At 42.2% G+C, this 12,586-nt stretch overlaps 1 protein-coding gene across 1 annotated transcript in view; it reads right to left on the bottom strand.

Annotated features, from left to right (window-relative positions):
• RAPGEF4 (Rap guanine nucleotide exchange factor 4) overlaps window positions 1-12,586 on the bottom strand; it is a 209,532-nt gene that overhangs the window by 85,048 nt on the left and 111,898 nt on the right. Inside the window, exon 6 of the mRNA XM_081935427.1 lies at window positions 9,844-9,908. Within this exon, the coding sequence (XP_081791553.1) occupies window positions 9,844-9,908 (65 nt within the window). The remainder of the gene's footprint in view (window positions 1-9,843; window positions 9,909-12,586) is intronic.

Here is a 12,586-nt window from a genome sequence, read left to right as displayed (position 1 = left end):
ACCCCGCTCAAGCCTTGCCGCCTGCAGCCACCGCCCGCCCTCGCTGCTCCTTTCGTTGCTTGCCCGCCCGCCTCTAAGGCACGCCAAAGCCTCCTTCGTCCCCCCCAGCGCGCGCCCTTTTTATTTCCCGCGACACCCCCCCCATTTCGGGAAAGCTTTCCCCATTGCCTGGGGGTTGAGGGGGGCGGCTCCTCTCCCCCCACTCCCTCCGTCCCTGCCTCTCTCCTCAGCCCCAAAGCTCCGTCCGCGCAACTCACTTCCAAGGCGATGGCTGCTCCATCCCGCTCCGGCTCTGGAAGCGACCGAAGATCAGGCTGCGTCGCTCGCTCGCTCGCTGGACTGCTTCGGCGCCATTCTGGCTACCTTCGTCCATCCGCACCCGGGAGATGCGGAAGCAGTCCGGTGGACGAGTGACCGAAGATCTCGCTGCCTCGCTCGCTGCCTCGCTCGCCGGACTGCTTCGGCGCCATTCTGGCTCCCTTCGTCCATCCGCGCCCGGGAGACGCGGAGGGAGAAATGTTGTCGGCGCCTCCAGATGACGAACCAGTCGCTTGCTTTCGTCATCGGGAGGCCGATAACATTTCTGCCTCCATGTCTCCCGGGCGCGGATGGACGAAGGTAGCCAGAATGGCGCCGAAGCAGTCCGGCGAGCGAGCGAGCAAGGCAGCGAGATCTTCGGTCACTCGTCCACTGGACTGCTTCCGCATCTCCCGGGCGCGGATGGACGAAGGGAGCCAGAATGGCGCCGAAGCAGTCCGGCGAGCGAGCGAGCGAGGCAGCGAGATCTTCGGTCACTCGTCCACCGGACTGCTTCCGCATCTCCCGGGCGCGGATGGACGAAGGTAGCCAGAATGGCGCCGAAGCAGTCCGGCGAGCGAGCGAGCGAGGCAGCGAGATCTTCGGTCACTCATCCACCGGACTGCTTCCTCATCTCCCGGGCGCGGATGGACGAAGGTAGCCAGAATGGCGCCAAGACAGTCAGGTGGACGAGTGACCGAAGATCTCGCTGCCTCACTCGCCGGACTGCTTCGGCGCCATTCTGGCTACCTTCGTCCATCCGCGCCCGGGAGATGCAGAAGCAGTCCGGTGGACGAGTGACCGAAGATCTCGCTGCCTCGCTCGCTCGCTCGCCGGACTGCTTCGGCGCCCGGGAGACGTGGAGGCAGAAATGTTGTCGGCCTCCCGATGACGAAAGCAAGCGACTGGTTCGTCATCCGGAGGCGCCGACAACATTGCTCCCTCCGCGTCTCCCGGGCGCGGCCGGACGGATGTATATAATATTATATATAGTATATAATATTATATACTATTATTCCATGAAGAGAGGTGAGGCCCTGCCTCCCCTGCCTCTACTGACCGCACGTCACTGATACAATGTGATTCAGTCCCAGGCACTCAAGGTATTTCTAATATTTTCAGGCAGAGACATTTTCGTTATGATAGGTAGTCTTTGACTTACAATCACAATTAGGACCGGAACTTCTCTTGTTAAGTGAGGCAGTTGTTAAGTGAATTGCACTCAATTTTACAACCTTTTTGTTGCGGTTGTTAAGCATATCACCATAGTTGTTCAGTGAATCACATAGTTATTAAGTGAATTTGGCTTCCTCCTTTGACTTCCTTGTCAGAAGCCGGTTAGGAAAGTCACAAATGGTGATCACATGACCCCAAGACACACAACCATCGTAAATACACGTCAGTTGCCAAGTGTCCTAATTTTGATTTCCATCAGAAGGCTGGGACAGTCTTAAGTGCAAGGACCAATTTATAAGTCACTTTTTGCCGCTGTGATTTGGAACAGTCACTAAACAAATGATTGTTTGGCGGTTGTCACCTATACATATTCACTCTGCTGGCAGCAAAAGACATGTAAAAATAAATCAAATCCCATGAAATTAAAACAAGGTCAAACCAAGATATATATGAAATATATGTAAAAGTGGTGAAATCTAATTTTTTTTGCCACCAGTTCTGTGGGCGTGGCTTGCTGGTGGTGGTCCATGTGACTGGGTGGGCATGGCCAACTTTTTTTCACTTTTTAAAGCATTTTTTCCCTGCTGGTTCAGGTGAATAGGAAGAAAAAAAATGCTTTAAAAAGCGGAAAAAAAGCTTCCAACGATTGTGCAGCTCACAGCTGAGCCGCGCAATCCTCGGAAGTTTTTTTTTTTTTTACTACTGGATCGCAGAACCAATGACAATTGTCTCTACCGGTTCAGCCGAACTGGGCTGAACCCGGAGGATTTCACCCCTGATATGTAATCAACAGTAAATGAAATGTAGTAAATCATAAAAAGGGATGCAAAACATCTATTGGATATGGGATAGAAAATAGGCAGAGAGAAAAAAGCAAAACTTAATTCCTGTTCATTCACAATTCAGTGACCTCCATGGGAGACAAGGGATAGCATGAAGAAAACAACATTGGGCCATTGCAACACAAGGACCACCTTTTCTGTACTTGTGTCATGGTATCACACCCACCTACAGAAAGGGTGGAACTTGCAGCAGGCTCTTGTAGCTGCCAATGCTCAGGTCTATCATGCAGCCACAAGAGATAATCAAAGCACATGATACAACTCCTCTTCGAGCCAAATAATGCTCCTTTGAAACAGTAAGCTAGGATCTGGGGAACCTTGGTTCACTGAAGCACCCAATCTTTTATCTCTTGCTTGACTTCTTTGACTAAGCAAAACAGAAATCATTTGCTAACCACATCATCTGAATCCTGCCCTTTGGCTGTTAAACTCTTGAGCAAGTCAATAGCTGTAACCCAAGATCAACCGCTGGTTTCCAAAATTTGGTTTGTTGGAAAGGAACAAATCAGGGTTCGTGATTTGGAAGACTCTCTATACAATCTGTGGTCTGTCTAGCTAAATGCAAGAGCTAAATGGAAGCCAAAGAAAAATGCACAATTGCAGAGTCCCTTTCCATGAAAACACAGCTATAAAGTGATATAATCTGAGAATTACTCATCTCTTTCCCTTTCTCTTCCTTGAACGGCTCACAAAGAATATGCTATTAACAGCATTACCTATGCATCATATCTGGAATGGTATCAGGCTGCAGAGTATTGCTAGTTTCCTTACATACAATTGGAAGATCTCTTGAGTCATTGGAAAAATCCAGAACTGAAATCTGGCCCGATCTTTCTATTTAATGGCCTACCAATAATCAAAGTAGAAATCACTAAGCCATTGTGGGCTTTTAAAAACAACCATCAGACCCTTTCCTCTGAAAGCACTGGAATTAAGGAAGAGACAATCCAAAAATAGTTTCTTCTGATATACAAGAAAAAATTGCTTGCTTAAAAAAGTGATGCAGTCTAATCTAAAAGTATTTGTAACATTCCGTTTCCTGCATTCCTGAGAGTCAGTATGCAGGACCTTTTTTCCACCCTGTTCTGCAAGTGCATCCTGATACAAAATGATAACCCTGCCAAAAACATCAATTTTGAAAAATCATGAAATGCTTTTTGACGCTGATGTGGAAAGAAACCAGACCAAACCCAAAACATTGTCCCCACTAGCTATGGTCAACTTTTACTGTTCTTTTTCCTACCACTCTCTCTAATATCTAATATGGATATTCATACTAGTAAAGTGTTAGCATAAAATCCTTTTCTCACTACTATGGTTATGTCGTATATTATAAATTAAGCAGTTCCAGATTTCACAATTCCAGATGTGGTACATCACAATTCTGATCATGTCCATCTAACTTGGCTAGCTGCAGTTTGTGGAAGTTGTAATCCCCTCAATATACACACATAATATACACAGTGTACCCAAAACTATACTGGATCAGGGTAGAATGGGCTAAAAAAATGATGATTATTTTGGCTGAAAATGATATGATCACCTTCAAGATAATTTCCAAAGGTACTTTTTCAAAAGGCAACTGGCCTTTCTTCGTTTTTCATTTCAAGACATTTCACTTTTCATCCAAGGAGCTTCTTCAATTCGTACTGATTGGTGGAGAATGAAAAGAGGGTAGTCAGTGATTGGTGTGTATCCTCCTGATTTGAGCTCTTAGACTAGGTTTGTTAGACAGCATACTGCTCATAGTGCCAGGCCTGGAAGCCAGCTTTTGCATTGGGCCTTCAGGCCTGCCACATTTAATGCTGTGGGAAAAGAGGGTTAGGGTTAGGCCAGCTTTAAAAAAGAATCTATATACTGTATATTTTGTGTGCCAGAAACTAGAGAATATACTTAGCATATTTCAACTGTTTTACTAGTGACACAACCCCAAACTCTAATCATTTGTGATCTTATTCCAGAATACCAAGAATCTAATAACTGAAAAGAAAATTATTTCAGCCTTCTAATATACCATTGCGATTCTAATCAGCATTGGAGCAAAATCAGTGATAGCTAAACACCTCCAATGTTAACCTTGGCATGGAACAATATGGCTGGGATGTACCCCAATTCCATTCCGTCAGCACAGCAAAGCTTCCCCTACCATGCATTCTGCATCTTGAGGTCATCATGTTTGTTTGTTTATTTATTTTATACTAGCTGATAAACTGGTGCTGCCGGGGTATTTATTTATCCCAACTCTCCTTCCATGAACGTTGCCGCAATTTTTAATGTTGGATTTTCCTCCTTACCAGAGGAGGTCCCTTGTTGAGTACTGTGAAGCCATTACCATGGTGACTTCACAGCGCTGTACAGTAGAAGCCATTTTAAGACAGTACGGTAGAAGTTATTTTAAGGCACAACAGGCTCTTAACAGAACACATACCTCAAGGAGTGTTAGGGGTATCTTACCCCCACAGTACTTGCTCGAGGCATTCCAGAGTTATGCTGGAACATACAGAGACACACACAGCCATTTTCATATATATACAGATGACATCATTACTCAACCTCCTGCCTCCAGTGCATTCATAACTTCATCACCCTTCATCCTTTCTATAGTCATCTTGTCTAAATTTCTGACTGCCATCATCTTATGTATGAATTTGTTTCCTATTCTACTGATTAGTTTTTTAGAATTATTCAATAATATTTCACAAACTGCCCTGTTGCTGCTAGAAAATCATTAACTTCTTTTTATATTGAATTCATGTAGTTCGCTGTTGTCCTTTTCTCAAAGGATGTAATAAAAATATATTTACAATGCAATTCTAAGCATGTATACTTAGGAAAAAAGTCACAACGATTCCAGTGCAATTTATTCTGAAGTAAGTTAATTTTTGTCTCCCCACCCCCGCAATAAGTTTAGGATGCTATAAGTTTCCTAAGGAACCTCCCATCCTGGATTTAAAGAAATATTTGGGGGCCCTGATCTTTTTTCCTCTGTTATAACAATGGGAATCGCTATCAAAGTGTCACATGTTCATTCCACCCAAAAGTGTTTATTTTCATGCAGGATGAGAGTAAGACAGGAAGTACATTCTAAGACAGAACGAAAAGCAAGGAGATGCAACAACGTTAGCAAAGAGATTAAAGATTTAAAAGATGTTTTAAAACGGTCAGTCTGTCTAAGGAAACAAAAGAGACAGGAAATGGTGGATTTGAATATGAAGAAAAATGTTTGTGTGTATTTATATTTAATGGTACAGTTATTGTCTTTTGATTATCTTGTACCTATACCATTCTTTCTTGAGATCTGTTAATTCTTTAATCTTAGGAAATAAAAATAGATGCACTTAAAAAAAAAGCTGCTACAATACAGTATCTTTAGGTACAAATAAAAATGAACCCAGTTTTATTGGCCTGTTTTCTAATTTCAGTTTTAATGTGGTCATGTCATTCTATGGAAAGGAGCAGGTGTTACAATCAAGTAATATCCCAAGGGGATGAAATATTTTGGATCTTTTTTTACAACTTCTGAGGAATGGAAGGGAAGGCTCTAAATGGATGGGTTCTGCAAGGCTTAACACATAAATTTTCACCTTTGGGGTTAAAGCAGCAAAACATTATGCTACCAAATCCATCATTTTATCATTAAATTCAGAATACCAAAAAGTAGGGTGCATGATTTTTCCACGATGATGAAGACATTTATTTATTTGTTCAACCATTTATTCAGACAGACAGACATTTTAAGAGCTGTCTGGCTCTAAAAGATTCTGGGTAGCTCACATTACAATAAAAGAAGCAAAATAATTAGTGCCTCAGAGATAAATATATTAACCCCTCCCCTTCTCCAAAACATCCATCCAGTAGAAACCCTGTGTTCATTCTAACCCAGGATCTGGGATAATAGCTAGTCTTTCATAGCATCCTGAAAGTCATCCAGGTGGGAGCTATCTGGATCTTTTGAAGAATATTATTCTAGAGGCAGGCACTGCAACGAAAAACATCACATATAGACCTAACTCTGGCTCAACTACATATGTCTTTCAATATAAAATAGAAAGTGAAATATTGCCCTCAGGATGGTTAGCATACAGATTTCTATGTCCACTGCACTTCAATGGTGGTTATTGATTAATTTAAAATCCCATGCTTTTTTTTAAAAGTGAAATTACTCCAGAATTTTTTTGCAGATGTTTGGTTGTGTTTGGGGGGGGGTGTTCCCCCCTTTAAATCCCATTTAGATATTTTTTTGGAATAGCCTATCTCCGTGATGGCGTACCTATGGCACGCTTGCCACAGGTGGCATGCAGAGCCTTCTCTGCAGGCACGCGAGCTGTCGCCCCAGCTAAGTTCCACCGCGCATGCACCTCCCACCAGTCAGCTGGCTTTTGGGTCTCTGCCACGAATGTGCGGGGGGCAGGGGGGTCACACAGTATGTGCGGAGGTCAGATGTGCATGCGTGGGGGAGCACAGGGGGTCACACATGCATGCGCAGGGGTGTGTGGTGCACGTGCCCATTGTATTATCGCTTTCAGCACACAACAACAAAAAGGGTAGCCATCACTGGCCTAGCTGTTTATTGCCATCCTTACATCAGGGTTTTTCAAATGGTGTTCAATGGAACTCTAGCATTCCTTAAGAACCTGTGAGAGAGAAAATGTGGACATGCGGTGCAGGGGGGGGAACGTTCATTTGAACAGAGCCATTGTTCTGTCACTAGAGCATGGCCAGATGATCAGAATTCCCAGGATTTTTTTTTAAACTAAAGTTTCCACAGTTGAAACAAGTTTCAAACTCCCAGCTCTGCTCTGCTTCCACCAACATTTACAATTTCTATCCATGCAGTTGCAGTACCCAGTGCGATGACAGGTGGCATTCTGTCCGTTTGTCCGTTTGATGGAGGTATAAGCTCACAAAGATTCTGAACAACGTGGATATATTACCACTGGAGTGATACGGAACCAACCAGGCTCATTAGCTGAGTTAATCCAAATAATATAAACCGAATCTTAAAGTGCAAGTCTAATTTGAAATATTCCGCTGCCTGAGCTGAAAGACCTATCGGGCTCTTCCCCCTGTTCTATATCTAAAAGCCAACTGGACATCAATGGAGTTAAGAAGCAGATGGCTCGTGTGCAGTGGTGGGTTTCCATTTTTTTTACTACCAGTTCGCTCATGCGCCCATGCTTGCACACATGCACACCCGGGTGGGTGGGCGAAGTCTGCCATTGCCATTAGTACCAGTTTGCCTGATCTGGGATGAACAGGGAGCAACCCACCTCTGCTCGTGTGGTTAGGATGCTGGGTAGGAGGTTAGCAAGCCCATGTTTGAAACCTGAGTGCTGCAGTGGGGCAAGGTTGAGCTCCTGTCTTTTGCTCTAGCTCCCGCCAGGATCCTGAAAGGAATCCCCAAATGGGTGTCCCTTGGGCAATGGTGATGTCACCAGCTAATCCTCTCAACCTGGTAATACTTTGTTGCGTCTGACATGAGTGCTATGCTATCAATTGAGTTTTACTTTAATATTGGTTAAAAAAAAAGGAATCTACAACCATACTTGAGGGCAAAGACCAGTTTAATGGAACAGGACAATTTTCTTCCAGTATCAATTTTTTTCCTTGGCCATCAATTCTGCTGTCTGATGTGGTCATCACCTTCTCCTTTTCTTCTTTCTTCTTCTTCGTAGCATATTCCTGCAAGTGCAGGGTCTGCTTTTCGGATCATTGAACGTCACTTTGCATGGTCAGCTGCATCTCCAGGGTGCAGGCCCGCGGCTTGCATATCTTTGTTGATGGTTCCTTGCCACCTCTGTTTTGGGTCAGAGAAGTCAGCCACTGACTTCTAATTGGTTTGCAATCTTGGCAATGGTGGAAGGTGCTGCTCTCAGGACATGCCCATTCCAGCGAAGCTGACCTTCTCTCATCTTCTCTATAATTGGTGCCACACCAAAATGTTGTTGAATGGTGTCATTTCTGATGTGGTCAAGAAGGAAGATGCCCAATATCCAACGGAGCATTTGCATTTCCATGACGTGGAAATAGCTTTTGGTCTCTGTTGTTGCTGCCCAGCATTCAGTGCCATACAGTGCAATAGGATGGTTGGTTGTTATGTGGTTATCATCTCTATTATCCAATAATAGGGCTGGATCTCTATCTAATAATAGGGCTGGATTTCTAGATAAGTGCCCTGTTGCTATTGTTTTTAATACAAGAGGGATTAGGTACTTAGACATGTATGCTTATCAGTTTCGGAACCTTCTGTACTAAATATGAATCAATTTACGTTTTCTATCGGCAAATATCTTATTTCCACAGAGTAAGGAAGTTGCTTATCCTGTCAAAATTAATCATCACTGTCTTAGTTGTATTTTTCCAATCAATTGTATATAAAGAGAATACTTCTGCAAGTTCAGAAATGAGCATTTTCCTCTTTGTCTATTTTTATTCTCCACATTAACCATCGTGACATTGGTATTTCCTGTGTTTTGATGTATTTATTCTGCCATGGATGAAAATGTGTAGACCTTTTTCTTATTAAAATATACAAATTTTGAGAAATATCAGTTGATGCATTTTTATGCTTTCATTAGAGGTTGTCCTCGACTTACGACCACAATTGAGCCTAAAATTTCTGTTGCTAAGTGAGACATTTGTTAAGTGAATTTTGTCCCATATTTGTTAAGTGAATCACTTCGGTTAATTTATTTATTTATTTATTTATTTATTTTAGGGTGCTTCTATACCGCCCCCTCTCCCAAAAGGGACTCGGGGCGGTGTACAGTCCATGTAAAAATATATCAAGATACAATAAATAGAATTGAATATGTACAGTTAGAATGGAGGAGGTTAAAATAGAATTAAAAGAACTGTACAGAGCCAGTATATATAAATATAATTTTAAACCCTAAAACACACACAAATTAAATTAAAAACAATACCCCTAAAATAACCAGTTGATAGTACATTTGCCAGGAGGGACAGTTGTGATTATGCCAGGCCTGCTAGTCGGAACAGGTGAGTCTTCAATTTTTGCCGGAAGGAGCGGAGGTCAGTAGTGGTTCTGATGTCGGGGGGGAGGTCATTCCAGAGGGTTGGGCCCATCACAGAGAAGGCCCTACTCCTTGGTGTCGCCCGTTGGCATTGCCTAGTGGACGGCACCAGGAGAAGCCCCTCCCTGTTGTTAACTTAGTAACACGGTTGTTAAGTGAATCTGGCTTCCCCATTGATTTGGCTTGCCAGAAGATCGCAAAAGGTGATCCCATGATCCCGGGACATTGCAATTGTCACAACTCTGAGTCAGTTGCCAAGTGGCTGAATTTTGATCATGTGACCATGGGACTGCCGAATGGTCTTAAGTGTGGAAAATGGTAATAAATCACTCTTTTCAGTGACATTATAACTTCAACCAGTCACTAAACGTTCTGTTGTAAATTGAGGACTACCTGAATTGTTTTCTCAAGAAATAAATTTAGTTAGATGCATAGTGATGCCTAGCGTTTCTTCTCCCCCCTCCCCAAACAAAATGAACAAAATTATTTACCTTATTGCTGTTCTTAGAGATTGAACAGAGGCTACTATTAGACATATTCTCCTTGTCAGGCATCCCTGTGAAAATAGGAAATATATTAAAATGTATTTCTTATGGATTAACAATTCCTACTCTGGTTGAGAGTATCTGTTCATTTATACCATGAAACTTAGTTAAGCATAACAATGTCCTTACAGCATAGGTTGTTTATTGAGGCAAAGGATCCTGTCCAACTGCTCCAGCAGTTGAAATACTGCATATCCTTAAGTCTTTTACTTTTTCAAGGAAAAACCACAGGATAGGTTTCAAATAAAGGTAAAAGTTCCCCTCACACATGTGCTGGTCATTCCCGACTCTAAGTGGCAAGCCGAAGAGCCAGCAACCTTTCTGATCGACATGCTCAGCATCTTAGCCACTGAGCTACCACGTCCCTACAAGATCATGGTAGGATCTTTGCAAAGAAACTTTATTAAATCATTGAAAATCCCCATGACTGCTGAATAAATGGCTGAGAAATACAGTGATTAATATCTGATGTTGGTCTTTAAAAAAGGCAATGGAACCAGATTGGTAGACTTTGGAAAAAATCAAATAAATGGGAGTAGGTGGGACCAGATTAAACATTTTTAAAACAAAAAGGGAAAGCCTGCAAAAGGAGTTTGCTTCTTTCTTAAGTCTATGGAAACATGTTACTTGAGGCTATACAAACACCTTATTCTTGAATGATAAAAGTAAACATGATGTCTCCTTTGAGTTAATTTTGACTCCTGGTTGCTTCATATCCATGTCTGTGTATTTTATTAGTAAGAAGACAGGGGTAATTTGCCTCTGTCTTCCTGTGAGATGGTTTTTCAATTTCCCAATTTAGATTACAATTCTGGCATTTCCCAGAAGTCTCTCCCATTCAACAAGGTACAGGAATTCTTTTGCTAAATTAAAAAAAAAAGACCCTTTCTGGAAGCAGGATAATATCTCCCCAATAATATCCAGTGCTTGTAGCAATTGTAAAAAAGAACATTATAATGAGTCACAATGGAAGTTCTATCTGATATTCCACACAAAACTGAAGAAAGTCAACTGAATCTTTCTGAGGTTGATGAGTAACAAATTATACCTTCTTTTGTGGTCATAGGCTCTTAAGAGGTGGCCACCTGCCCAAGATCATTTATTTCAATCAGAGGTAAGAAAAGCTGATGTTTTGCCTAACCTTTTATATCCTGGAACTGTACCCAATGCTTGTCTGAATGCTGCCTATAAGGGTACTGATTTGGCAGAAGTGATGGTAAGGCTCCTTACTCCTTTTAACCACCCAAACGTTTCTACTCTGAGAATTAGATTCTTATTTTCTCTGGGTGAGAAATGTTAAGAAATCAGAAGGAAGAGAAAGTGTGAGGAACTTTAGTGCCTCAGAGAGAAATATACTAACTTCTCCCCTTCTAAAAAAAAAATCAATACAGCAGAAGCTCAGTATTCATTCAGTCCCCTCACGAAGTCCTCTTTACTTCTGTGTAAAGACTGGATGAGGCATTTGCAGTTCTTTCACTGCAGGTGTTTTGTACGCTGAATATACTGTATATGTTGCAAAGTAAGATATACTCCCAATTTAAGACATATAGGCAAGTAATTTATCACCGTGATGTTTTGGGGTGGGGGATTAAACCAGAGGTGGGATTCACTTACCTTCCCTATCAATTCACAAATGTGAGCGCACTCACTCACGTGCTTGCTTCGCTCGCATGTGCCTCATTTGTGCACTGCCTTCTGCGCATGAGCAGTGGTCGTGCATTACATCGGGGGGGGGGGGGGCAGAGCCTCCTGCAGCCGCCACTACCGGTTGACCCAAACCGGAGAGAACCGGCTGAATACTACCTCTGGAGTAAACCACAGAAGAATTTCCTTCTTCCCATTCATCAACTTTTGAATCCTTGAAAAGGGTTGATTTTGCTTAAGCACCAGTGGAGAAACACAAAATATAAGTTGACTGACCATGGATGGATGTTCAGGTTTGAAACTAAACTAGGAGGATAATGGAAGGAAAGTATCATTACTTCTCTTTTTTAAATATAGCCATCACTGCCCTAGATGAACCTGCTCATGGTTCCCCAATTTTGTGAGATAAAGAGATAGAGAGGCATAAAGGTACATTTTCTATGGCAACGTTCATGCCTTGGAACAATCTATCACGGATATTAGGTTTGCTCTTATTCTATTGGCTTTCAAGGTATCAGGTTTCAGTTTTAAGGTAGAAGAGACAGAGTTATTTGGACAGTCCTAGGGATGATAACTAACCAGATCGGATTGAATTATTGTGACATTATGTAGTCAATATAATGGATGGTTTTGATTTGATTACTATAACTGTTCTGTTAAAAATAGTTTTCGGTCATTCTTAGTCTAGTCTACCTGATAGGGCTAACATCAAGCTTGCAAGTCTGAATGTGCTTCTCTTCCTCTCTCTTTTTCTTCTTCATGTTAATTAGAAAGCAGGAGGAAAGATGTTTTTGTGAATCACTTTTCTGATCCAGGCTCAAGCCTTATTTATCTGATCGTTGCCTTGGCAACAGGTCTTCCGTCTGTCCTTCAAGGCCATTCTCTAGACTCACTATAGATTGTTGTAAATTATTTTTATATTCTTTTCCATGAATGTTTTATTATATTATTGATGTATATGAACCATTGAGAGTCTTTTTGATGGCAGTGAAGTACAAATAAAATCAATAAATAAACACAGAAAATATCAAGGCTTTGTATTGCT

This window comes from Natrix helvetica (assembly GCF_964273705.1).
Source record: "Natrix helvetica genome assembly, chromosome: 1".
In the NCBI taxonomy this organism is placed as follows: domain Eukaryota; kingdom Metazoa; phylum Chordata; class Lepidosauria; order Squamata; family Natricidae; genus Natrix; species Natrix helvetica.
The sequence above is the reverse complement of the archived record's forward strand: the minus strand, read 5'-3'. Positions and strand labels throughout refer to the sequence as shown.